Source organism: Anas acuta, chromosome 11, assembly GCF_963932015.1.
Source record: "Anas acuta chromosome 11, bAnaAcu1.1, whole genome shotgun sequence".
Taxonomy (NCBI): Eukaryota; Metazoa; Chordata; class Aves; order Anseriformes; family Anatidae; genus Anas; species Anas acuta.
Window position 1 is genome coordinate 1,313,114 of NC_088989.1, and position 26,568 is coordinate 1,339,681.

Below are 26,568 nucleotides of genomic sequence, written 5' to 3' on the forward strand. Positions count from 1 at the left end.
CTTTGGGTTACGGTTTTACTAATTAAAACAAACAAAAGTCACCTTTCTTTCTTCGTATTAGAATCATCAACACTTCTTAAGTTATTTTACTATAGTCCAGAGAAACAAATCCTCCCATAATCACAAACTCAAAACCGTAACCCACTGGGACCATCTCAGAGAGACAGAGAAAACACCAGGCTCCGCACGCTCCCAAAGTATGTCTTTGAAAGAAGAAAGCATTTAAAATAAAGCACAGCTGGTATTTTAAAGTCTAATGTTTTGTTCTGTTTCAAATCCCAGTCTCTAATTGAAAGACAGAGCCAGATTGAGGGAAGAAAGGATCACTTCAGATGCAACCAAAGGGGTGCTCAGGAGAATCGAGCACACATGCCTGCTATTCACGTACCGTGGGGAAGCTCAGTATGTTTGTGTTAACTATGCACCCCTCTTCCCCAGACCTGCAGAGACTGAAACGTCCTTTAGAATCCACTGATTGCTTTTAAAATATTTTAGCAGCTGAGGACTTAAGGAATCCAAACCCTTAATGCAATCTGAACTGCAAATGGGGGAAAGTAGTCCTTTGAAAGTCATTTCTTTATCACCGCAGCACCCAGCGTGGTAAAGTACAAACCCTCAGTGATATTCTCATCCAATGGGCCAATGCATAAAAAGCCTGAGAGAGGGGAAGCATTTTGCAGATGGAACATGGGAATGCAGAAATTAAACCACAGAGACCCCCCCCCCAAAAAAAAAAACACTCTATAGCAGCAACAAAGGTGAATGTCATACTTTAAGTAACATGTTTGTGCCCAAAACATTCACTCTTGGACATGAGATGAAAGCATCACGTGGTGATGTGATGGTAAGGCCAGGTGATAAGACAGATTTCTTGTTTTTATTGTTGTAGGAGCAGATAACCAGGTGCCTCTGCAATTAATTAGCAAACCAAATGGTATTTTCAGAATCTAAAACAATTCACAATGGGTTAAGAATTGTTACTTTTTTCTTTTCTGAATTGTCTGCTAGAACCTCATCTTACCTTGGCTGAGTAACACCAGCATAGATCAATCTGTCCAGCTGCCAAACTTGTGATTATACTTACCTATCTCACCAGGGTTTTGTGAAACATAATTACTGCTCATTAAGTGTTCTGAGCTGCATCAATGAAAGCAGCAGAAGTGCAATCTATTATTTTCCACGTGGGCACTGCAGCCCACTTGTTCCACCTGCAGCCTGACACTTTCCAACCTCACGTCAGCCCTGATCTCCCTCCTGCAGTACTGGCAGGTCTGGGCACCGCCAGCAGCACTAAAAAATTGCCCTCAGAATCATGCAAATCTTTTAGGGACTTTCAAAGCGAATGTTCACTTGGGGGAAAGATGCCATTGTAACATCCTTAATTAGAAATAGGGACCAGTGAATTTAAATTAGCTGATTGATACCAATCAGAAAAGGAAATCAAGTTGTTAATGACTGAGAACTAATGATTTTAGGAGAGGCAAGAAGCCCATTTTCCTGTTGCTGCTAGTATGTTTGCATCTCTGCCTCCCATGCTACTGAACTACAGCTTTCTGGAGCAGAGCTTTGCGTCCTGAGCACCTCCCCACAGAGCAGTGCCATGCTCTCACACAGCCAGCACCAGGCAGCAGCTCACGTCCTCTGCACCAAGCCTTCCTGTCCTGGAGTCACTGAAGGACTAGACACCCAAAAAGGAACTGACCTACATCGCCAGAAACCCATCAGTCCCAACAATCTTTTTTTTTCCTTCTTTGAGTGTAGAGGTGGTGGGCCAGAATTATTAACAAGCAGAGATCACCACCTTCTTACAGAGATACTACAAGCACAAAAAATATCTAAACCTGTCCAAAAGAGTGATGTGGCTGAAAGTAAGCAAAAATATAACTCCCTATATGAACACATTTAATTATCTACACCTTTTCACATTCATAGGTTCACTCCCTAATTACCATACTGCAGCACTGAAGTCTCAGACTACCAACCTAGCAATTTGGGTTGACATTCCCTCTACCAAAGCCCTTTAATTTTAAATTTCAACTACAATGCTGGAAACATTGAAATACTGCAAATAATTCAGCAGGGTGAGAGCTTCCAGCCTGTGAAGATTCACATACTGTCCTTTTCATTATTTGACTCCCCTCTCATTGATTACAGACCTTATTACATTTCCAGGCCCTGACGAGCAAAATGCTTTTAAGTGGTTTCAGCTCAGCTACATAACCAAATTAGCAATGCAACAGAAATGCATGCCAAGGGAAGAGAATCTAGGATTTAAATTCTGCACACAAACAATACTGATTAGGCATATTAAGTTCCAGAAGCACAGCTGAATACACAGCAGAAAGAAAACCTTTAGCAGTGAAGGTAACTGTACAAGAAACCTGAGCAAGATCCACTTAAAAGAAAAAAAAAAGCTACGTTAACAATTTCAAAGCACAAAAATCAAAAGAAATTAACTAGATTTGAAAATCTTAATTGAATTTCCAGTAACAAGAATCGCCTCTACTGAAAATAGCCATTTAACTGAGTATTAAACATCCAGGATTTGTGTACAGTCAAGTTAGGGAGTCAAACACAACTACCCGCCCAGAAAGGCAAGCATGAATTTCATTATACAATTAGAGAACTTACATGAAAAAGAGTATACTATTGTTCTTACAAGCACAGATTGAATTATGTTTTAAAGAAAAGGACTTCGGTGCAATTAGTTTGGCCTAAATTTGATCTAGCAAAAAATCAAAAAACAAAACAAAAACACCTTCAAATCAATAGTCATGTTTTACATGTCAAATAGCCTTCAGGCTGTATTACTAAAAAAAAAAATCCAAATTAATGGGCTTTCTAGTGTTTCCTCTAGTTCACACCAAACTAACATCACAGTAAGGCAGCAAGCAGCAAGTCAGGCCCAAGGTCTGCTCTCCAACAGGATGGGCACAATTTTAACATTTCATTTTCCAATTTCAGCGTTATTTTGGCAAGTATTTTGCTGTCTTTATCTGCAGAAAGTCACACCCCATGCTTTAGGAATAGCTGCTGTGTATATGACTGTAAACAAATTCAATTATTAATTATTCCTGGAAGAGAAAGAAATCCACAGAAGCCATTAGCTTCTTGCAGACCAAAGCAGCCGTACTGGCAGCTTCAGCACTGATGAACTCAGGCGTTGGGTGCAGCAAGAAACAGAGCGACGACTCGTGATCAGAAGACACCAAGCAGCACAGAAGGGAAACAAAGTCCATTTGCACTGTGATGTGCAAGTCTTCTGTTCTTTGTGTGTCCCTGCTCCTTAAAGCATGCTTAAAAAAAAACCAACATGCTAACTTTGTGATCTTCAGGAGCCACATAATAACATTATTTTCTTCAACAATGCAGTAGCTGACACCTGAGACACATGCACACAAAGTGATTTCAAGAGAATGCACTTTTGTACCACGGATTTGAAATGAAGTACCTTGGGATGTCAGGAGAAGGAAGAAACACAAAAGCAATTTATTGACACGAGCATTTTTTGCTTCCAAAAGATCTGTTTGAAGGTGATGACAAATAATTTAACCTCACTTCCCACTAGAGTCTCAAGTGCTCATCATTGTGATTCCTAAGAGACTGAACAGCTTTGGTCTCCTGCTTCAGGCAAATCTTCACAAGAGAATAATACTGCAACAAAGGGGGTGAGGGGAACAACAGAGCAGCAAGAATACGGCGATGAAGAAGTCCTCTCACACGATCTCCTTCAGATGACAGAAATGAAATGTGGGTTGAAGAACTCCTGGGCATACTTTTTGCACAGCCACAAATGCAAGGCTTAAGCTTCCTTGTGCAGGAAGTGAGATGAGAGCTTGGTTTTTCACATTGTCTCCTTCACTTGAGTTTTCTGGACTCTTCACTGATACTCACGAATGTAGGGGATACGATGTGAAGTGTAAATAGCATTGCAAGGATTTTTTTATGACACATAATTCATACAATGGACAGACATCAAAATCCCAATTCTCCAGTGCTTGTATCAGATGAATGCAGGCATCAGCTTTTTTTCTGGAGGATTAAACACATTCTCAAAGGAATTTATGTAATGATACTGCTGAGGACCTGGTGACAGTCATTGTTAACGAGAGACAGAAGTTACAGGCTGCAGGATGCTCGCAGTGTTGAGCGAGCAGCCATTATTTGTACAACTCAGAATTCAGCAGCCGGCTCAGTGCTGGCAGAAAAACATGCACTCTTCACACGACAGCACATTTAGCAGCCTGAGGCCTGTGAGCGAAGGGACGGCCGTGCTGCAGCACCTGAAGGACCAGGCCGTAGCTGGATGTGCCCATACGTGCTGTTCCCTAACGGCACTGAGGCCTCAGTGCACAGAGCTCAGCCAGTGCAGCTGCTGCTGTGCTTGTGCCTCTCCACAAACAGGCACAACAGCACAGAGCAAGCAGATCCATCTTAACAGACAAGTACCTACACCCAGGGCTCTCCAGAACAGGAGCAGAGCTATTACTCCTCTGATATTCGCACGCGGCACAGGCACTGCTGTACACACAGAAGCTGTAAAATCTTGAGGCTTCTCCAAATAAGATCTTTATTTGAAAGTAGCTGAATACTAGAGCTTGAGAAAAGCTAACAATATGCTAGAGTAAATATTGTAATTTAAACATGAGGAGTATGACAATCAGGACTCTTTGCAATATAATCCATGTATTGTCTTTTTACAAAGAAATACAAGATCCAATAATACCGCTGTGTAGTTACAGTCAACTATCCGGCCCATCCTAATTCAGAAGATCTCATTATAGACAAAAGCCTTTATCTCAACACCATCAATTCAATCCCCATGGAGTTTGTTGGGGAAATCAGATGAACTTTCAAGTTTCTACTTCTAACTGAACAATGTCTTTCCGTGCTAGGAGAAAACGTCAGCCCAAACATCACCTCCTGCAGGCGATGGTGAGTGGCAGAAGGGAGGGTCCAGGCAGCAACACAGCCCTGGACAAGAGAGCACCTTCTCTTGTGCTTGTGCACCCCATTTGTGCCTTATGGCCATGTCTCCAGCTCCTCCTCTGTAACACCCCAGATCCACACAGCTCTACTGCCACATGCAGCTCTGACAGGGAGAGGTAACACGTGGAAATTAGACCAGTTACTCTGTGCTGATAACAAGCAGGGATAACTTTTATAACTGGAATACGTGGGGGTTCTGTTGAGTTAGCACACATTGACCTGCTGTCAGACATCACCATAAGATATATAAAGGGAGATACAACTGTACTCAGTGATTAAGTCACCAAAACCCACCAAAAGTGAATGTAGCCAGCTTTAACGATGCCGACACAGCTAATACTCCCTAATCAAAATTAGGAAACCAGGCTCTCTTGCAGCCTTACAATGCGTTCCTTACTGCTCCTCTGCCAACCCCAGTCTGCAGCAGTCTGCAGACAGACTTCATGCAATGAGTTTTGTGAAGCTACTTCCACTTCCATCTGTCAGATCATGATTTTTTCTCAATTACACTGATTCAGCCCACTGTAACAGTTCTGTTCTCAGGTGTGTACGTGTATCTAAGAGAATAGATTTTAGATTAGAAAACTGACCTTTCTTACTCAAGATGTTGCTGTGCATTCAGCACTCCTATTAAAACATCTGCAGCAGATGTCATTTATACTCAATGCTGAAGTACCACAGTCATAAAAAATCAGCACCGGGCTAGCCAACGGTGATGTAAGTCACAGACACTTCACAGCTTTAACGTGCTAATGTGCAAATGAAGAAATCTCCCTGCAGCAATAATTGCCAGTGAAATCAGGGATTAAGTAAATGCATAGAAAAAGCACTGCTTAACTATTAGAAGTCTGAAATTGGAGCTATCTTTATATGTAAGCACCTGGGTAAAAATACAGGTTGCAAATAAACAAATATACGTAAATAGCAAGGATAGAGTCATTGAATCACAGGGCTTTGCTGTCAAATCATCTTGAAAGCCCAGAAATATAAGCATTGCTAAGAAATATATTTCAGAAATCTAACAGAGTTCAGAAAACAATAAAACTGGCTTACCTCAAGAATAAACTCTTCAAGGTTGGTTTAACGTTGGCTGAATCAAGCGCTGAAGGATTCTTTTAGGAATTTCAGGTATACATGTTTTGAGGTACTATGATGCTAAATAAGATTAAGTTTTTGAATTGAAAGTTCATAGGTCATTAAGCTTTAATGCACACTTAGACAATCTAATACTGTATAGAAGAATATTCTGTTTAGGAATAGTTGCAAATAGCCAGTCAACTTACACACTAGTGCACAATGTGGTTCATTTGCTCCTGAACACATCACATTCTTCAGAAAAAAAATAAGATTTTTCTTTCTCATGGGTGTCAGTGTTGGTATGTTTAGACACACCGAAGACTGTTGAAGTATTTACAAAATAAGATGCTATGCAGTGTGTTATGAGAACAAAGAACTGAAACCCATGGTTTCAAATTGAAGTCAAACTTTCCCTGACCATGCAACCTCACGTACGCCTCATGATCTCTGAGCTACAGCTACAGCTGTATTGGGCCAGAGAATTCAAAGGAGTCATCTGAAGATGAGCTGGACTTGATAAGAAGCAGTTTACTGGAGAACATAGTTTCATTCATTAGATGTTTTGGATTTCTTCCCCCCCCCCCCCCCCCCCTCTTTTTTTCTTAAACATTGCAGTTTAAGAGGGACCCTCTAACAAATATAACCTACGACATGAAAGACAATCAGCATTAGAAAGAAGAAAAGACAGCAGAAGTTGTCAATGGAAACATGTTGCAAAAACACAAATCAGCAACTCAGTGGCAAGGGAATATTATGCAGGCATCCTGAGAAAAGAAGAGCAGGCCATACTAGCAAAGCAGAAAAATATCTACCCAGAGCACTTATTTACCAGCATCAGGACACAAGATGTAATTGAGAAGATAAATTTTCCATCCTGGTCTGCCCTTTAACCTTATTCATAGCTAGCAGGGCAAGCAAAAGAAAATAAATTTTACTCTTTACAGTTTCTGCACTGCAATATGATATACCTCGCACATGGGTGCATTAACACACATTTCATACCTTGGAGCTGGGAGGAGAAAATGCAGAGTCATGTCTCTAACAAGTACTAACCAAAAGCTTTCTTGCTCTTGCCTACATCATCAATCGCACACCACAAAATCCTGGGACAAAATCCACCCTGAGACACGGCTGTGTAAATCCTGCTGTGTCCTATGGCAACTGGGAAAGGTACCTGAGGGGAGAATTTGGCCGATGAGCAATTGTTTTGTGATCTGAATATGGGATTCACAGACACCAACCTTTCAGAAATACTCAAAGCTTGTCAGTGCCTTGATGAACTGCTGCTGCTTAGAGCTAGACGACAGTCCCGGACTACTGCCTAGGCAGGATTTCTTATAAATGATGGGCAATCATAAAAGGACCTGGGCAGGCAGAAAAGAATGTACCATCACTGGTCAATATTTGGAAAAAAAACTATATATATATATAGTTTTAAATTGTTCTATGACAAGAAAATAGCAGGAGGAATAGCAACAGAGCCTGGACCTCCAGTCTTTGTCATTCAACCACAGCACTTACATGTACAAATGTGTCAATTTGTCCATCGTGGCTTTACAGAGAGAGATACAGTTCCTCCGTTTTACAGGGGAAAAAAAATAAATATGTTGTGGCACAGAAAGTTGACTGATAGCTGAACTTACTGAACTCTTCAGTCCTGTGCACCCTTGGAGGTGCATTTCAAGGCAGGCTTATGTCAAGCCCACCCTCAAGAGGCAGAAGGTTTTTCAAACCAGAGATTCTTGGACAGAAGAAAAATGTGTTGCAGTTAGTTTGGACCCTCCCAAACCTGCCTGAGGAGCTCCTCGTATTCGATGTAGGGCCCAGGCACAGAGTTATCCATTTATCTCCAGCAGCTGTATCACTGATGGGAAGGTGGTGCTGGGAAGAGCCCTGCTGCCCCCTCCCAGCACAAGGCAGCTTTCTGACGAGGGTCCACTTTCACCAGTGGCAATCAGTCTAAATTCAGACCCTCTCCCCGACACAATTTATATGGCACACCAAACCGTGCAGGTCTTTTGCCATCCTGAAGTCCAAGAGATGTTCGACCTAATGAATACCATAAAGCTGATCTCATAAAAAGTGAATCACGCACACCGTGGCTCCTGGCATTTGTTTAAAAAAAATGTTTTAGATACTGGCCATATGCCATTACGTTGCTTGAAACATTTCAGAGAATTCGTTTTTTCCTGAGATGAGGAATTTTGATGGCATTTTGAAAACTATTTTTCTTTCCCTAATAAATTGTGCATTGCCAATCTATTAATGCACTAGATCACTTGCTGTGATCAAACTATAAATAATGTTCTGATATCCTTAGCCATTTGCCATATCCTTTGTTTCTCCTTATTTTTCTTTCCCAAACATATGGCTCCATAGTACAAGCCATCTCGACTGGTGGTGAAAAAAGAGACAGGATATTGCCATAAGCTTCCTTAACCTCAACAACAACACCAAAATAAATAATAATAATTAACAAATCCCATCTATGAACTAGTTTAAACAGGATCACAGCTAACTGAATGGTTTGCCAAAGCTATCTGAGTGTTCCCCCCTGCCCCAGACATGTCCTGGGATGGGCAGATGTAGGTGTCTGCACCCCGCGTGGCACAGCACCTGGATTTCCTCACCCAGAGGTCTTACACCTGAGGTGCAGGATGCTCAGAGCAGGATGCACAGATTGCCCACAGAGGTCCTGGGACAGCTCCTGTCCAAACGCCAGCAGCACCTGTGCTGCACGGGCAGGTAGAGCTGGGTCCCTCTGAGGCACTTTCTCCTGTTCCAACCCAAACCCTAAAGAACTACAGTCTCTTTTTTACAAAGCCTTTTGCTAAATTTCTGTCACTTCGGCTCGCAGGGAGCTTTCTCCCAGCATTTTCTTTAAAGTAAGTCATTGTTTGAGCCATCATCTGGGCTGTGCCTGCAGACTGATTACGCTTCCAGATAATTAGAAAAGCTCTCTGAGCAATCTACATCCTGATAGATGACATCCAAGGTGACATCACCCTTCTATCACTTCATTAAGTCTCCTTGAGTGTAAAGCCGTCTGAATTAAAAGCTATGTTTAATAAGTGAAAACAGTCAAGTGTTGCAATTTCCTTTTCTGTTAGCATTCTATGCCAAGGAGGCGGTTCATTAAAAATGCAGTGCCTCTAGCTGATGCCTCTGGGTATTCAAACTATTTGCATTTCTTTTGCATATACGTGGGCACAGGTGCTTCCTCTGGAGCAGGAAATTCTCCACACCCACCCGTGCAGATGATGGTACTGCAGAAGGGAGCACCAATGGAGTGTGGCCACCTGCAGGCACGGCGTGGAGGTCTGCAGAGAGGCAGGGAGCCGTGCATGAAATATTCTGCACTGCATATTTGATCTCAGTAACCATTTGCAACTTACATACAAGCTGGATCATGACAATACGCACACAAAAACCTGTTTTCATGTCCCTAGGATTATTGGAGCAGCAAGAAGTAAACCAGCAAACTGTCTAAAAGCAATACCTGGCACTATTGTGCTGTTTCGAGTGATTGCATTGGACTTCCCGTGCAGTTTGATGAAGTGTCCTTGAGAGCAAATCACAGAGCCCCTCAAGGGCAGAGGCAGCTGCTCCAGGGCCTGGGCAACCACAGACGGCAGCACCTGGCTGAAGCTGCACGATTTGTCTCACACAGCATCGATCCCTCTCTTCTCTGGGAAAAGCGATCAGCTCGGCTGTTTGTTATTCACATCCATGCTGCTCTGAAATGGCCTGCATCCCAACGGAGATTAACCCACACAACAATGCAGGTGTCCTTGGCGTCAGCACAGTGTAGCAGCACTGGATCATGCCCTGAACCACGTCTAAGTCAGTCAGTTTCTAGAAATAGTGTTAATTACAACAATCTGTGGCATTTAATCTTGTCTAGAAATAAGGTACAGTGTGCTAAATAAGTTTTCATGTTTTCATCCTATGTCTATCCATTCCAGTCAGGGCAATTTTTTCCATGCTTAAATAACTGGAAATTACATTAACTTAAAAGTCCTGGTTGTGGAAATACTTTGAAAAGTTGCAGTGTTAAAAGATTAGCTGCCCACGGGACATGCTCTTGGAGAGGCTTTTCTTCATTATCCAAGTGCATCCCCATCAGCTGCTCCCTGCCACATGCAAGGGCTTGGATGAGGAGCAGGAGCCTCCCGCGCCTCCCACCAGTGCTCAGCAGCACAAGTGCTGTCAGAAACCGATGGCCTGTAGCCTAGTACCTCGCTGCATTACAAATTACCAATCAAATTTTAAAATAATGATGATCATTCATAATATTATCACATCAGTGGGACATTAAGATTCTCCTACTAGCAATATAATTCAAAGCTAATGCTTTTTCTGATGCATGATTTACTTCAGTTTGTAGAAGAGGGAAGGAAGATGTCAGGTCAGAGCATGTCACTGGCGCAATATCCAGCTATAATGTGGTGTATCAGCACAATAGGCTAAGTTACCCATTGAAAATAAATGTTTCTGCTAAATCTAAGCTGAGGGAAGGCAGAACACCATTTTATGTTCACATCAGAAAGCACAAGCCGTCACCTTCTTTTGTAAGAATAATAATGGCAGAGACAATGAGGGCAATATAAACTTTGAGAGATCACCCTGAAGATCTTTTAGTGATTTTTAGTCAAATTCCAGCCTTCAAAGGGAGATTCCAAATGCTAAATTTAAAGGCAATGTATTCCCAGTGGTAACCGCACTGCTTCTATGCACAACACTCCTACTCCCACCATGAACTGAAACCAGAAGCAGATGATATGAAATATGGAAAGTTTTCAATCAAAGTAAAACATATCCTCCTATGAACTAGTTTTCTTTGATCAAAATTCAACGCAATTATTCAATACAGCGTGGGTGGGTGAGAGAAGAGCAACCAACATCCTCTACGTGCAAAGCAGCTGTCACTGTCCTGTGGGATATCCTAGTCCCTAAATTGGAGAGACATGGATCTGAGGGATGGGCCACTCAGTGGGTGAGGAATTGGCTGGATGGTGGTGCTCAGAGTGGTCGTCACATTGAGACCAGTGACCAGTGGCATTCCTCACAGGGCTGGGACAAGTGCCATTTAACCTAAACGGGGCACTGCTGGGTGCATCCCTGTTTTCTGCAGCTAACTGGGTGACTCTGCAGCATCTGCAGATGCAGCAGGGAACACTTCCTAGAATTCTTCCAGGGTAGAGCTGAAAACAGTTATCCAAACTCAGCATCCCCCATCACCGTAACACATTGTCCTGATCAGAATTGAGGCACGTTATGAAATCACTCCTGCTGGTACCTGGACAGCTTTGCAACCACAAAAATAAATTCGTGAGCCTGCACAGGATCAGAAACAGAAATCTCTGGAAAATATATTTCAAATGGTGAGTAAAACCTTAAAAGGCAAAAAACAAAAGTAAATCTGGGAGCCACCAAAAAATAACTGAGGTCAAACAAGATGCTACAAAAAGGGATGAACTTGAGTCACAAACACAGACAGTGCATCATCTCTGTTACTGAGCTGAGGCTGAAACAAACTATTCAATCCACATTTTTTCCAGTAACATTGAGAACAAAAATCTGATGAACAATTTTATGCTACCTAAAATGAAAGTATTTCATCCTGTGCTAGTAATACATTCCTACAGGTGCATTTCCCCCCCAGAAGTTAGAACCAAAGGCACACCATTCCTCTGCCCCATGAGCAGAAGGTGCTTTGACATAGTTGGTGGCCACTTTGTGATCTGCAGGCACGTGACAAGGCACAAGCTGTGCAAATATTCTCCATCTAAAGTAAACCAACACCCCCTCAAACCACCCTGCACTCCTACAGAAGTCCTTCTGGGTCCCATGGAAAATCTTTTTTCCTGCTAGATGGAAAGCCAGGAGGAGGAGGAAAGAAGAATGAAATTTTGTCTCTCCACCTACTCTTATCCTGCATGGCTGATGATGCTGCCATTCTATTTTCTCTAAAACCTACAACCATTTAATCTATTTTTTCAGTGTGTCTGCAACTCAACTTCCTTGCACTGGCCGTGCCAATGCAGCCCACGCACGGCAGCACAAGGAGGGTGAAGTGACCGAAGTTACCTGTGCATTTACGGTCCGTGTCCTCCTTCTTCGACCCGCTGATCGTTAACTTGCAGTTGAAGTTCTCCTCCCAGTACTCAGCAAACCACACGTTCCTTCGGTTGTTCTCCAGGGTGCGGGACGTGAAGTAGGCATCAAACCCTGGAGAAGGAGACAGACAAACCTCAAGCTAGGTCTTGTATCGCTGCAAGGAAATTACTCTGGTCTAGGTCTTGTGTCGCTTGTTTCCTTGCAAGGAAATTACTCTGCTACTAACTGAGAGTTATAAAACTAGATAAAATATATAGAGAAGAGATTAATATTTAAAAGAAAATTACAAGCAAAAAGCATGGATTAGATATATACAGATAAGAAATGAAGATAAATGATCTTGTGCAGCTGATACTTGACTGAGCTCAATACAACTGTAATTTTATAATTAACCTCTCCAGACCTCCTGAGAACGCAGCTTCATCTCACTCAATTGGCCATTATCTGTACAACTTGCTGTTTTTGTGTTATGTATTTTTCTTGTTCTTAATTTCCTCTCCAAAAGCAGAAACTTAAGAGCGCGAAACTTCTAAGAGGTGACTGTGAAGTGTCGGTGTTTACTGGGCACCTTGACAATGAATCAGTTGGGGTGGAGTGTGGGGAGGTTTCCTTGCTTAGCGCTCAGAGTCAGGTCATTGCTGAAGCAACATAGAGAGGAACAGAATCCCTGAGGGTTTGTTTTGTTTTGTTTTTTTAAGTGCTTAGCGCTTGGTATTCTCTGAAAGAAAATATTGTATAACAGTGTAGCATCAGCTAGGTCACAGTTGTCACGTGAATCTTACATATATTCTCTGTTTAGCAGCTCAATAACTTGCCAGAAAAAAGTATTTTGCTTTGATATTTTTTCATAAGTATATAGATACACACACACACAGTATAGATAATAATACACACCTATATGTCCATACACGTGTTTTATCTTTTTCTTTTCTTCATCTGTACATCTTTTTTTTCTATGCGTGTATTTTCTTTAATAAATATCCAAAGACTCACAAGCCAGGAGGGGAAAAAAAAGAGTAGAACTGTACTATAATGTTATACAGTTCATTAAATACTGGTAACTCATTTGAGCTGCCATGGTGAAGGAGTTTCCTCTTTCAAGTTTTCACATTCTGTAGTTTCAAACCAAGCCAAGTATTCTTTAGCAGTCCAGACAATAATTTTCAAAGATCACGCTGATTTTAACAGATTTTTCCTCACAATAAAAAAACCCTAAGATAAACATTTACTTTCCCAATAAGCAACAGTAATTTAGACTAAAATGAAGAGCACATCACTAATTACCTGGGGCGCTGCTGCTCGATGCTGTATTTAAGCACTCTTCTATCAGCCATTCTCTTTCAAAGTCGAGATAACTCCTCGGAGCCTGCAGGAATCTTTGTGCATGCAAATACTTGCAAATCAATAGGCAGATATCCCAAGTAGCAGCACGACGCCAGAAACCTGGCCTTTGTACTGCAGTGAGCAGAGCTCCCCTGAGTGCACACAGGGTGTGCAGAGGCATCGCTGCCCGCTCCTGGACAGCAGCGCCCGCGCTCCACGCTCTGGAGGCTCCAGCCAAGCTACACAGCACAGCCTGCCTCAGGCTCCCAGCTGCCTGCCATCCGAGTGAGATCCTGCTTCTATCCCCCTTTTTAAATTTATTTTTATTTATTTATTATCCCAGTATGCTTTTGGTTTTGCCTGTGTGGCAAAGAAAATATTTACACGGGGACAGATAAAGCAGTGTGTGCGCACACATCCATACACAACACCTCTTGTTCCTTTTGTAGCCAACAGAAGTCATGTTCTCTAGTACATCCAGAAGGAAGAGCAGTACATGCGTGACACACACAAGTGGTTTTGGCTTATAGTGTTATCACCTTTGCATTGGAGATGATACCAGAAAAGCAGACAACTGTTGTTCCACCCCACAGCCAGGGTACAGGCTCCTTGCAGCTGAAATCTCTGTGTAATGTTCCATGCGAAGCAAAATAATAGTGCCTCGACGTGTACAGGAGAGAAGCCCATGACCATAGTGGGAAATGAGGAAAAATAACAGGATGGTGCTCACACAAGGCCATTCTTCACTCTCAATAAACATTAAAACACCAGCACTACAGCATTTTGCAAGTGGGAGAACACAAGCGGAGGTGATGTCTTTCAGATACAGGTATAACCCCTTGTAGTCACTTCAGTCCTGCGCTACAGCAGGGATATTTAGCTCAAAATGAACATATTCCTGTTCAAGTAATGCTGTACTACAGTCTCCAGTCTTCACAGCATAATTTATTTTCCTAAATGCTTTCATGGTATTTCTTTGTGCTACTGCTATCTTCCTTTTTACATAGGATTTCAGCACTAGCTTACATCCATATATATGCATGTAGGTACCATGTACACATATAGCACACAGATCAAACATCAAAGAGCAGGTATGACTTACAGCACCTCTATGTCCATTGCAGTTTTGTCCATTTTATGGCAAAATTTTTATTACTTATTCCTGGTCAACTGTACTACTCTAGCTACAGGAGCAAAGAAATTTAAGGCACGATCAAGACAAATTTCCTGCCGAAAATTTCACAGATCAGTTGAAAAGTCAACAACAGCACCCAGACCTTCCCAGCTCAGCACATAGCTTGGTTCTGTAGCCTGCAGGTACCGGTGGGTAAAACCAGATATATTCTTACAGTATTGTACAGTCATTAGAGTCACTTCCCAAATCTGACAGACATTGGGCAGTAAGGGGGCTGTGCCCATTTGCTTCGGAGCTATGTCATTCTTGTAACAAGTATATTTGAATAGAAAGTTTTCCTATGTCTTTCAGGTTGTCTTCAGTTTGCAATGAGCAACATCAGAGCTGTTGCATATGGAGACAGCCTAGGTTCAGCATTTTGAATGCAACCTTCCAGAACTGCAACCAGATTTCAAGTTCAGGTTACAAGACAGCTCTGAATTTTATGACGATGGTTGTTGAAGCATTCAGACTATGACAATCTGAAACCCGTACAAAGAAGATCACTATGCTGGTTGCACACTGAGATGCCCAGGAGTACGTTATCTGACATCCCGAAAAGAGCAAATCCACTGAAGAGGCAAATCTCAGCATTTACGTTTTGTCCCTTCACTTAGCTTTGCACTTTGCACTAGCATTACAGGAGAGGGTGGAAACAGAATCACCAAGCATTACAGGCAGTAAACCTTCTCCGTTTCTTTTGATTTTGCAGTTAGAAGTTACAGTAAATACATATTCCATTGAAAGAGGAAAACAATAGTTCCTCACACCGCAGCCAACAATTTATCTCTCTAAAATAGGTGGGTAAATTGACTCAATCTGGCACCCCACACAATGAAATGGAGTCAGAAGAAAAACACATGGCTTCATCAAATTAGCATAGCAACCCATCCAGTATGGGATAAAAATAGACAGCATGTAAACAGATGTTTTCAAACAGAAAGAAGATTAGGAGTGGGGTCAGCCTGTCTCCTGGTGTTAGCTGGGTGTACTACTGACCCAGTCAGAACGCATAGTTTTCTAATTATCAGTTTACTAAAAAGAAAAAAAAAATTTGGGATCTTCCAGAAACAGGCTGAAGGCAGTTTGGATGTTACCTGTGTGTCATCTCCATGTCCTCAGCGTGGCTGCCTTGCCCTTAACCTTGTCCTGGTAGCTTGAAACGAAAGCCTGCCAGAGTCATGCTGGAAGCAGCTGTGGGACAGCGGCCAGCCTGGCAGAGCACAGAGCTCACACCCTCTCTGCCCGGGTGTCTATTCTGAGGCAGGTACCTAACCTGGGACTCCCAGCCTTTAAGGAAAGCCTGTACCAAAACTCTTCTGCCATGGCTGTTCCACAGAGTTAATGAGAAATTCTTGTTATGCACTGCCTCCAGAAAGGGCAACACAATTTCTGCACTTCTGAGCTAAAGCACCGTGAGGAAAACATTCACGTGGATGAGCCAAGATCTACGAGAACTTCCTAAATTTTCTTTTTGGTACCTGCCAGCCAAACCTGTTTTCCTGTAAACCTACTTGTATTAGTTTTACTCCTAATTAAATGGACATTTTTAAGGGGATATTCCATCGTAAGATCTGCAATATATATAGTTCAGGAAGAGAAACAATATACCTTACCAATGTGCCAAAGTAAGTGACCTCTGGGAGAAGTGCTCTACAGCTTAATAAGATAAAATCAATGTGTCTTGATAAAACTGTAATAGAATTCCATAAGAATTACTCCAAACCTTTACAGATTTAATAACAAATAATAACATTCTCATTGATTTTTTAATGATCCCACCCCATTCTCAAGACGGGAGACAGATCCCTATTAGAGAGTCAACATTTTTTATCATTATTTTCTATTGAACGAGCCAAGCAGGCAAATGACTGACAGAGGGATGAAGTTAAGCAGCAGGCCAGATTTCTGTTAATTCCTTACTGGGAGGAACACCAGGCACCCATTTCTGATCCTGGCACACATGGCTGCAGCGCAGGTCACAGTGCTGATGCCACAACCTGAGCAGGGCCTCCAGAGGGCATCACACAAAGTGCACGCACACGTGCACAGCTGGGTACAACAGACCAGAGGGTAAAACTACGGTGTTTAACATCATCTGGTGTAAACCTGTGCACCACCACTGAAATAACTCAACTCCGTCAGTGTCCAGTAGATGAGATGTCCTCCATTCATTTACAGGTTGGTACAGAATGCTCACTGGAATCCTTCTGCTCCTGGATTTTATTTTTATTTTCTTTTTAATCCTGACATCACTCACAAGAAAGCTATCAAAGTTATTATTGCTATCTGAAATCAACTGTCCGACACACCACACTCACTGCTCTGTGCCTTGAGACAGCAATCACTGCCATTTCTTTTTTTTTTTTTTTTTTCCACTGTTATATTTTTGGAAGGGTAATTGTGCTAGATATACTTTAATAAAATTTTTAAGAAACCTAATTGAAAAAAATAATCTTCTAAGAGGAAATAGGATAATTTGAAAATCTTACTATTTATACACTTTCCATTGGATACATGTCTAATAAGTAAGCAAAACCCAAGTATTCAGTTCTCAGAAGACTTTTCTGATCATTTACCAGGGTGGCGATATTGCTGCCTTGCAACCAACCTTGTCATGGATTATAATTAAACATCACAAATCCCATGATGAGTTTCATGACTCACATTTCTATTAACGAACAGTCTGTGTTCATTATGATTGTATTTTGAACACTAATCATAAAGTTATGGCGGGACTAGGGAGAGAACTATGCCATGTAATTACTGTAAGATAGCACGTACGGATTTATTTACCATGAGTTTAATTAATAGCTAGGACTATTGTAACGCATTCCTGCCCATCATGGCAATCAACAGCTTCTTCTGTTTAAGTATGGTGACAACTTTCATGTCAACACAAAGTCTGATTTCATTTTCTTCAGCTTGCTGGATATGAACCGTTTCAAATGCCATTGGGCTATCAAGCAATTTCTGGTGCATTTTTCTACCCAAAGACCAAGCTTCCACTGGCCAGGGCCTCCCACGCGTGGTACCCGGCCTCCTGCAGTCCCCTGCACCCAGCGGGCCCACAGACTGCCACTCCTGCCATGTCCTGGGATTTCTGCCTCTTATCACTCCAGCACCTCGTGCATCACTGTGCCAGCACATTTGCTCTGGCTAATTACAACTGACTTTCTTCAAGCAGAAATTATAAATAATATAAATACTATACACAAACCAGAGAAGATAGAAGTGCTGTCTTAGAAACTCTGCATTTTGTTGCTAATTTCTTCTCTTGCCCCCATTCCCAGCCCCCAGAGCGGATGCCTGGAAGCCTCTGAGCGCTCTGCTGGCTGTGTGGTTTATTCCAGCACCCAGCACTACGTACTATAAACACAAACAATCCCACCAGAGCCAATGGTTTAGAGTTGGAGGGACATCTTAAATGCACCCTTAATTCTAGATGTTTTTTTGAATTAATATAATTCAGAAACCACAAAAATTGAAAATACACAAATGCACTCTCCATAGACTTTAAGCATGTGCTCAAGCTTAACCTGTTTGAACTGAAGCCAGTAAGGCAACTTAAGTGCATAATGCTGAATACAAACTATGAGTTTGGGTTCAGAGAATTCGATGACCCAACCAAGAGAGCTGGATACTTAAATGTAAAAAGTATGAATAATCAATTTTTACTTTTGTACACAGCCAAGTATTACACTCGTGTAGCAAGATTTAGTGATTTCCCAACGTTGCCCATATATCATACTTAGGAAAATTACTTTTTCAGCAAATACCTCTAAGAGATATAGATAGTTATTTTAAGAGATTTTACAAATGAAACTAAGTCTCATTACTTTAAATCCCTGCAATTTGATTAAATCATTATTCTTGCACAGAGAAAAATGATACTACCTAATGGGTTTATTTTCTACCCTGGGGGATTAATACATAAAATAATTACATGGTGAAGAAACAGTTTTTAAAAGATTTGGGCCGTGGGGAGAGGGACCAGGTCTCTAGCACGAGGAATAGCTGGGGACATCCAGCTGGGGACATCCAGCTGGGGAGAGAGACCTGGAGCCATGCTGGGCTCCAATACCCCCAAATCCTGAGCCCCTCTGGGTGTTCTCCTGCTTAGTGCAGGGAGGAACCCTCAGGGCCCAGGTAAGCACTTAATGATCAGGATGAGAATCATCAGCAGCACATCAGTGACCAAACCCAGAAGTTACCACGGGAAGACAAGGGGTGCTCATCCCACAGCCGACTGGAACTAGGCTCCGCACATCAAGTTTTATCTGGGTGTTTTTTTCTGTGCTGTTCATGGCTAGTAATCCAATACGAAAACAGCAGCACAGCATGCAGTCCTTCTGAGGAAATGATCCAACCTCCCCAGCAGTTCTCAGAAACGCTCCCCAGGTCCTCCAGGACCAGGGCACTGCTATGGAAAGCGGACGGCACCGTGCCGAGGAGCTGGTGATGCTGAGAGCCGCAGCTTGTTCTCGACTGGAAAATGAGGCTTGCTGACTTGTGGCCGCTTTTTACACCAAGAAACCCCAAGTGATTTATTTCTAACATTAATCTCTCATCTCTCCTTCCATCTGATGTTACTACGTGCTGCCCATTTTCTGCCTGAAAGCATAATGCTCTGCTTCCCTGGCAGAGATGGCTGAGGGAATTATACGTGCTTTGGAGGCTAAACCAGGCTCCGGGACGAATGATGCAGTTTTCCACGGTCAGCTGCATTTAGGGGCAGGAGGCAGAAAGACAGGCTCACAGATGAGGCACTCATGGTGGGGACTGCACCAGGCACATACCTGAGAGGGCAGCAGGGAGAGGTGCCCCCTCCACAGCAGTCCTGCTCAGCCCCACCATGAAGGGGGAGGCATGGACAAAACCAAACAGCTCCCTAGGACAAGATGGAAATGGGGGATCCATCACTGGACTGGCTCCAGTGAAACCAGTAGAGGCCAAATGTGGTTTCCAATATTGCCAAAAGGGACTGCTGGGCAGGCTGCTTTGGGGGAGATCCATGATGGCAATTCGTGACTGGCATGAAGGAAGCCGATATTATTCCCAAATAAGCCTTCTCTGCCACTGCTCTGTGCCACATCACTGGTATATGCTGTGAAGCACTGCTTTCATGCACCAGCAATGATTGTGAGAGCAGTTGAGCCATTGGTGGCTGTAATGTAATAAGGAAAGTCATAAAATCAGTGTTTGACCTACCACATTTCTCTCGCGCCTGAAGTGTTTTCATTCTCAGCCCACATGCTTTGTGAGCAAATACAACATATTGACCTAATTTCATGAGCAGTTTTCATTAGTTTATGATATTTTTATTCTTTTCTATTTTGTCCAAAGCATGTCCACACCAATGATGGCCAGCTACACAAATTTTATTTACCCAGATAGTAAGTCATCACTTTCTATGGTTACTGATGCCAAGTGAGTTGAAAGCAGCTACCCAATTTTCTGATTTCTTTAGCCTTCAAGCCAAAATAGTTTAATTTACCAACATTAAATCTGGACTAAAAGCATTAGACATGGAATGATAAGATCAATTTTTAAGGCAGCCAGTCTTTTTTTCAGATTTTATTACATTGCCCAAGATATATACTATGTACTATTATGGAACTGTTGAGTTTACAGATATTTTCTTGACTTCCTCAATAAAAGAACATAGCATAGTGAATTTTTTAACTTCCTTCATGACAAAAATGCTTTGCATTTGCTTTATTTTTTAATACTTCCTGGTAGAAACAGTGAAAAGGGGTATTTTAGTTAATGTCATGTTTGACATCTTTTTTTTATACACTGTACATACATCATGGATAAAGGAAATTCAGCTTGCCATCCTTAGGGCAAAGCCAGGGGCTTAAGCTATAATGTTTCTATTATGGAAATAGATATCTATTGGCTAAGTATCATTGCTATCACTTTTATAAAATTATGCAGCTGCCGTGACAATGAGATCATGACCCAGGTGGTGTCTAGACATCACTGTAGCAGGAAGGTTAATACACAAGTATATTATTATTCATTATTCCACAGTTTGTGGCCTCCAGGCACTTCTTACAGTCACAGAGCTCCCATTTATATCAATATAAGAGTTAGTAGAAAATGCTAAACTTATTTCTTCTATTGTTATTTTTATTGCCATATCAGCTGAGAATGAGACTTCTCCTGTTGCAGCAGGCACTGGACACACATGCAATAAAGAGCTGATCCCCATCTCTTGCTTCCATGGTCCTCAGGATGGCACATCCCCTTACCAGAGCAGGAGACTGATGTTTTAACCCAGAGGAACCACTGTTTTCTTTATAAGAAAAAGACCAAATCCATGCCTCAGAGCATTAAGAGAGTTGTTACAGGACAGAAGATGAAGAAGGCTTGTGCTCTCTTCCCCCTAACAACTGCAGGCTTGATAATGCACAAGATTTTTGCATTTTAGGCCACAGAGGGACATTCTAAGTTGACACCCATATAAGTCACCCAGGCTGCTTTATGTACACTGTGCTCTCCTTTCAGCTGAATACTCCACTTCTTATTCAAATGACTCCTACTGCTGGAATGAATAATTCTTTTTATGAAGTGCAATGTGCAGAGTCACATAAGCCCTCTCTTGCTAGCAAGGACCTGTATCTGCTGTAAAGACTATCAGCAGATTCAGGCCAAACCTAACAGCTTTAAGAATACATCCAAAAGCTGAATGCCTCCCAGTAGCTCACCGTATCTTGCTGCCCATTTATTGGAAATGAGATATTTGTCTTGCAAGGACCTTTTCCTGGAAGCACTCTTTTCCTCACAGCTGAAGGTGAGTTAAAAGGCCTTTTTTTTTTTAAATGTATCACAAGGTGATGAGTTAATAGCCACCTTCTCCTCTCACCTTCATACTCAGTCTTCTTGAAATTATCTGTTGCTTTCTGCTGCTGGAAGCTAGATCAGCTTTTGCATTGATCTCCTCTGGCAACAGCAGAACTCCAGTGGAGTGAAACAGGGGCTGAGCCAGGGCACGGAGCAAATCAGGGGCAAGTCCGGCCACGGGAGAGAAAGCAGATCCTATTCTCCTAGTAGGAATAGTTACCCCTAAAGTCTAAGCTGTTATTTCAATTTTTTATTTGCAATTAAGTGCCTACGTAAACTCCCTTGCCTGCACTGATGTGTTCTTCCCAGCACTTTTCTGGGTTCCTCCTTCCCACCCTTTCCCCCAAATGCGAGAAGCCTCTTTGCAGACAGCCCATTTCATTTTAATAATGTAGAGTGGTGAAATCAGAGCGATACAGAAGGTCTAAATGCAGAACATGTGAGAGTGCTTTTCTCCCCTTTGATAGCGGCAGCAGTAGACAAAATGCACAGTGCATATCCTTAAAAGCATTTAAACTCAAGTCGTCTGCTTGCATAATTTAAAATATGGATAAAAATACATGTAGCCCTCCACATTGTGATGCAGCAGCCAGAGTAACCCTTAAACACAACCAGCAGGTTAAAAGTAACGACAAGTCGTGAAACCCAGCAAACGAAATGGGATCAAACACACAGCCTGTCCTCTCCTGCCTGTGGTGAGGCACAAGTGGAGCTGATAGGGCTGAGGTGCCCCCAGCATGGCCAGGTCTATGCTCAGGTGAGGCTTTGCCCCTTGCTTCCTGGCTGTCAGATGTTGCTCCCCTGCCCTGCCTGCAGTTCCTCCCACACGCAGGGTCTGCTCTCGGTGTTTATGCGTGTGTAGTTGGTGTCCTCGTATCCACAGGGACAGCCACCCCACATGCAAATATACCTGTGTGTCCTCAAACACACGTGCACCCAGAGCTGTACTCACACACAAACCAGACGTTGAGGGCTGCTTTGTTTAAAAAAAAAATAAAAATCTGTTGACATGGTAACACTGGTTGGGTGAAAGTAACAGCATTCCTTCAAACTGCTGTTTAACACGATACATTTTCCCGCAGAAACACCATTTACACAGCATACGTGGCAGCTTTTGCAAGTGCGAGCAGCCCCAGCGGCGCTCATCTATGCAGAGCAGCCAAGAGACTGAGAACAACTGGCTGTACGTAGCCAGCAAGTCTTGTTTTAAACTACTATAGACACTAGCAGGATTATTTTCAAGTTCCCCTTGAGATAATAACCCCCCCAAAAATATTCCTTGACATCTCCACTATACACTCCCCCCCCCCCCTTTTTTTTTTTGAAGAATCTTCAAAAAGAAAAAAAACATATTTGCTTTCTTTATTTTTGAAAAATGACTTAATCGTAGGAAGGTTTTAATACTGCCATGCAGCTAGAGCACACCAAGACGGGAGGCAGCAGTGCAACAACTATTCCTTCCCTCTCCCCAGCCCCCTCAGCTGATATTGCTAACGCGGTTCCAGCACTCACTCCAGCTGTGCGCATTAGTCATGTCAAACTACAAGGTGCTATCAAAACCAAGTGCTCAGCCTGACACGTACAAAGACAAACAAAAACAATTCAGGTTTCTGCAGCCCGGGGACTTGGTGTGATCACGCAGCCCAGCCTCGCCACCCTTGAGACCACGCAGACCCACACAGAAACAACTGCATCGTCCCCAGTCACTGGTAATTGAGACACCGCACGCGTTTCAGGGAAAAGAGAAAGACTTTCTACTTTGATTTAAATATTCCAGGAGCAGAACATCCTCTAGGCACCTGCTCCTCATCCTTTGATCACCTCTGCTGCTTTTCCCCCTCCTTTCCCTTCCACAGGGCCACACACAGACCTCCTGCAAAGACACATCCAACAGAACCTCCTCTGGCTGGCACAGGGTCACCAAAGGCCCTCGTCCCTCAGTGACAAGCACCAGCGAGAGCAGAGCTGCTGGACACGGGCACAGCCTGCAGCCAGGGGGGTCCCTGCCAAGCAGACAGGCTGCAGGACCTGTCCTCAGCAGGAACGCCTTGGCAGAGATAAAGAAGGCAGCCTGAACATAAGGAAACTTTTAAATGGCTCTCGAGTTGCAAGATAATTTGTATTCCCCTCTCTTCATACCAACACATTAACCAAATACATTATTTCCATAATGAGGAGATGAACATCTGTGTGGCTTCCCAAAATTTCAAGTGGCAATACTTGAGACAAGTATTCTCTCCTTGGGGATTGACACATCAGCATTTGTAAATCATTGCCAAAGCTAAAAACATCATCTGAATTCCAGGGAGATTGAGTTCAGGTGTGATTTAGATTTTTTATTTTTAAAAGCACACCAATTTAATTCTACAAATTGAAGTTGTGGTATTAGACTCTGCACTTGGCCCTCTGCAAGTGAGCTACTTAATTCAAACTTTAATAGGGTACAAGAATGAACATAAATACCTGAAATACAGCACTCTTCACTCAGCTAACACTACGGCAGAGCTCCCTCCCTGGAACACCCTGCCTCACATCCCTGTCTGGGTAGCAGAGCTGCCAGGATCCCCTCCAAGCTGGGTGCCATCCGCTCTAGTGACAAATCCTCCCCAGCAGCCAGGCACAGCCAGGCACTCCCAACCAACCTGACTTTGTTTCTTCCTATTTTTAACCAAGTAAACCAGTAAACCAAGTTTAACCAAATAAAACCAGTAAATCCCCAGGGAAAAGAAAAACAAGCAAACAAACAAAACAAAAACAAAACAACAACAAAAAAACTCAGTTTTGTGAAGAGTCTATTTCACTACTTACTTTAACAATTTATTGCAGCTGGAGGATTGTAGAAGCCACTCTGAGCACCAGCATCCCTTCATGAGCGCCCATTGCTGTCCCTGCATGGAAGGAGCCATGGGCACTCGAGCCTTCTGCTCTGAGCAGCCACCCCCCAACCACCTCCGGACTTTGATCCCTTTACACTGATGTCTGTGCTTCACTGCTGATACCAACATGACAAAAAATAAAATTTCAACATCTTTTCACTAAACACCAGTGATTTTCCTTCCAGCAGTGGGCTGTAACCATCCCAGACCCATGAGCACTACAAGGCAGGAGCTGAACCCATGAATATACTGAAGGGTAGGCACTACAGGTGGGTGTTATCAGTGTAACAGCAAAACACTGACTCTAATTAGGTTTAATCATTATTCACAAGCAATTACATCATTCTCTTTCCAGTAGTAATAATCAATTTGAGGCCACTCACTTGCTTCATACTTCATTCTTACAAATTCTAATGCAATTACTTTTGGGCAGGTGAGCAGTCTCAGCACCACGTGCAACGAGCTGCTGCTGAAGTACAAGCAGAGCTTAGAGCAGTGTGGGAATCAATGATCACTTCAGAGACAGAGCCTGTGCTTTCCCTTCCCAGGCCTTTTCCTTTTTCTCCCCTGATTTTATTAGTGGTTTGAAAGCAGCCAGAAAGAGGGTGACAGCCCAAAGCAGCAGCTCTCCATCCCCTGGTGAGCGGGTCTTTCCCACCACCACGTCATCGCCACCTTTCAGCCCCAGACTCAGATGTGCAGCAGCAGTCCCAGAGGCAAACAGGAGCGTGTTGCGTGCAGTACAGCTGTGTTAATGTAAGGAAATGGGTTAATTTCCAGAGGAACCACATCATGTAATTGAAAAAAATGAGTGAACTACACTTTCAATGCAGTATGACCTTGAAGTGCGCAGAGGAACATCCATACCTGCAAACACACAGTTCACCATCCTATAGTTATATTTCAACTGTGAAACAAAATGTCTGTATTTATCTTTCCCTACCAGGAGATCAAGACCTGTCCCTGCCAGAAGGATATCATTGATGTACTGACTCCAGTTTTGTTATTCTAAAAGCTAGAAGATGTAATGATGCTGAGAATTTTTTTTTCTAAATAATATTCCATTTCTTTTGGATATTGGAGTGCTATCACACAGCAAACAAAATGAAAACAGTCCCAAAGCAGATCTGAAAACCCCGCATGAGTGAAGTGAACACTTTAGCATTCGTTGTATTGTCTTTAGGGAAATTATGTGTATTATTTCCTAAACGATTACTTTCAAAAGCCTATACTCATTCAAACACTGCCAACGCAAACCAGAAGGAAAAAAAGAATGACCAACCAAACAAAAGAAACCACCTTTCAGACCTCTGTGCACTTCCCAAAATTAGCACTTTTATTTTTCTGTCTGAGCCCATCTCACCCAGCAGAGCTCAGCCTGCTCCCATCAGCCGGGGTTTGTGCGCAGAGCCCCAGCAGCAGCAGAGCTGCAGCCCCCAGAGATCTTTCCCAGGACACTCCAGATCAAGCACCAGGACAGCAGCAAATATCTGCTCATGCAGGAAAGGACAGATGCTAATAAACACGTAATACGTACAGCGAATCTATATTTTAATATATAATCTTAGCAGATTTATTTGTCACTTGCAAACACGAATGCCATATTTGCATTTTACTCTAATAAAAAGCTCAAACTTTTTTATTTTTGCTTTGCTTGAGAGGTTGTGAAGTAGTATTTCTTTTCAGGCTTGCTAATAAAGAGCAAGAATAATTGAGTCATAGAACATGTCACAGACTAATTTTAAGTGGCCTACAGAGAGAATCTCTTTGGGCTGTAGCTACAGAGTCAGAAATGGCACAGGAAAAAACATCTGAGAATTTGGGCACTTTTGCTTCTGATATCTTTCAAAGAGAAGAAAAACTGAACCCAAGGAGGAAAAGAAATATTAAACAGGTTTATACTTATTACTATTGGTAAAGGATAATGGAACAGCTGATAACAAAAGATAAAGAAATGTTAAATATGAATCTAACTTAGCAGAATAGAAATAATGTGTTGCCGTAAATACACTAGACTCCAAGTTATCCTGGGAGAGGCTGTAATATATGAGTGAATTACCCATGAGAATTGAACAGACACTTCAGGTAAAACACAAGCAAGTTTGCTAAGTTTGCTCCCCTCTCACCTGGTGCCAGGCAGGGTGGCTGCAGCAGTTGACC

The 26,568-nt window shown here is 42.6% G+C and overlaps 1 protein-coding gene across 7 annotated transcripts in view; it reads right to left on the reverse strand.

Moving 5' to 3' along the window:
• The window catches only part of GRM7 (glutamate metabotropic receptor 7), a 259,416-nt gene that overhangs the window by 82,518 nt on the left and 150,330 nt on the right, over nt 1-26,568 (reverse strand). For all 7 annotated transcript variants that reach the window (XM_068694316.1, XM_068694313.1, XM_068694312.1 and 4 more), the window contains exon 5: nt 12,157-12,297. In XM_068694316.1, the coding sequence (XP_068550417.1) occupies nt 12,157-12,297 (141 nt within the window). The remainder of the gene's footprint in view (nt 1-12,156; nt 12,298-26,568) is intronic.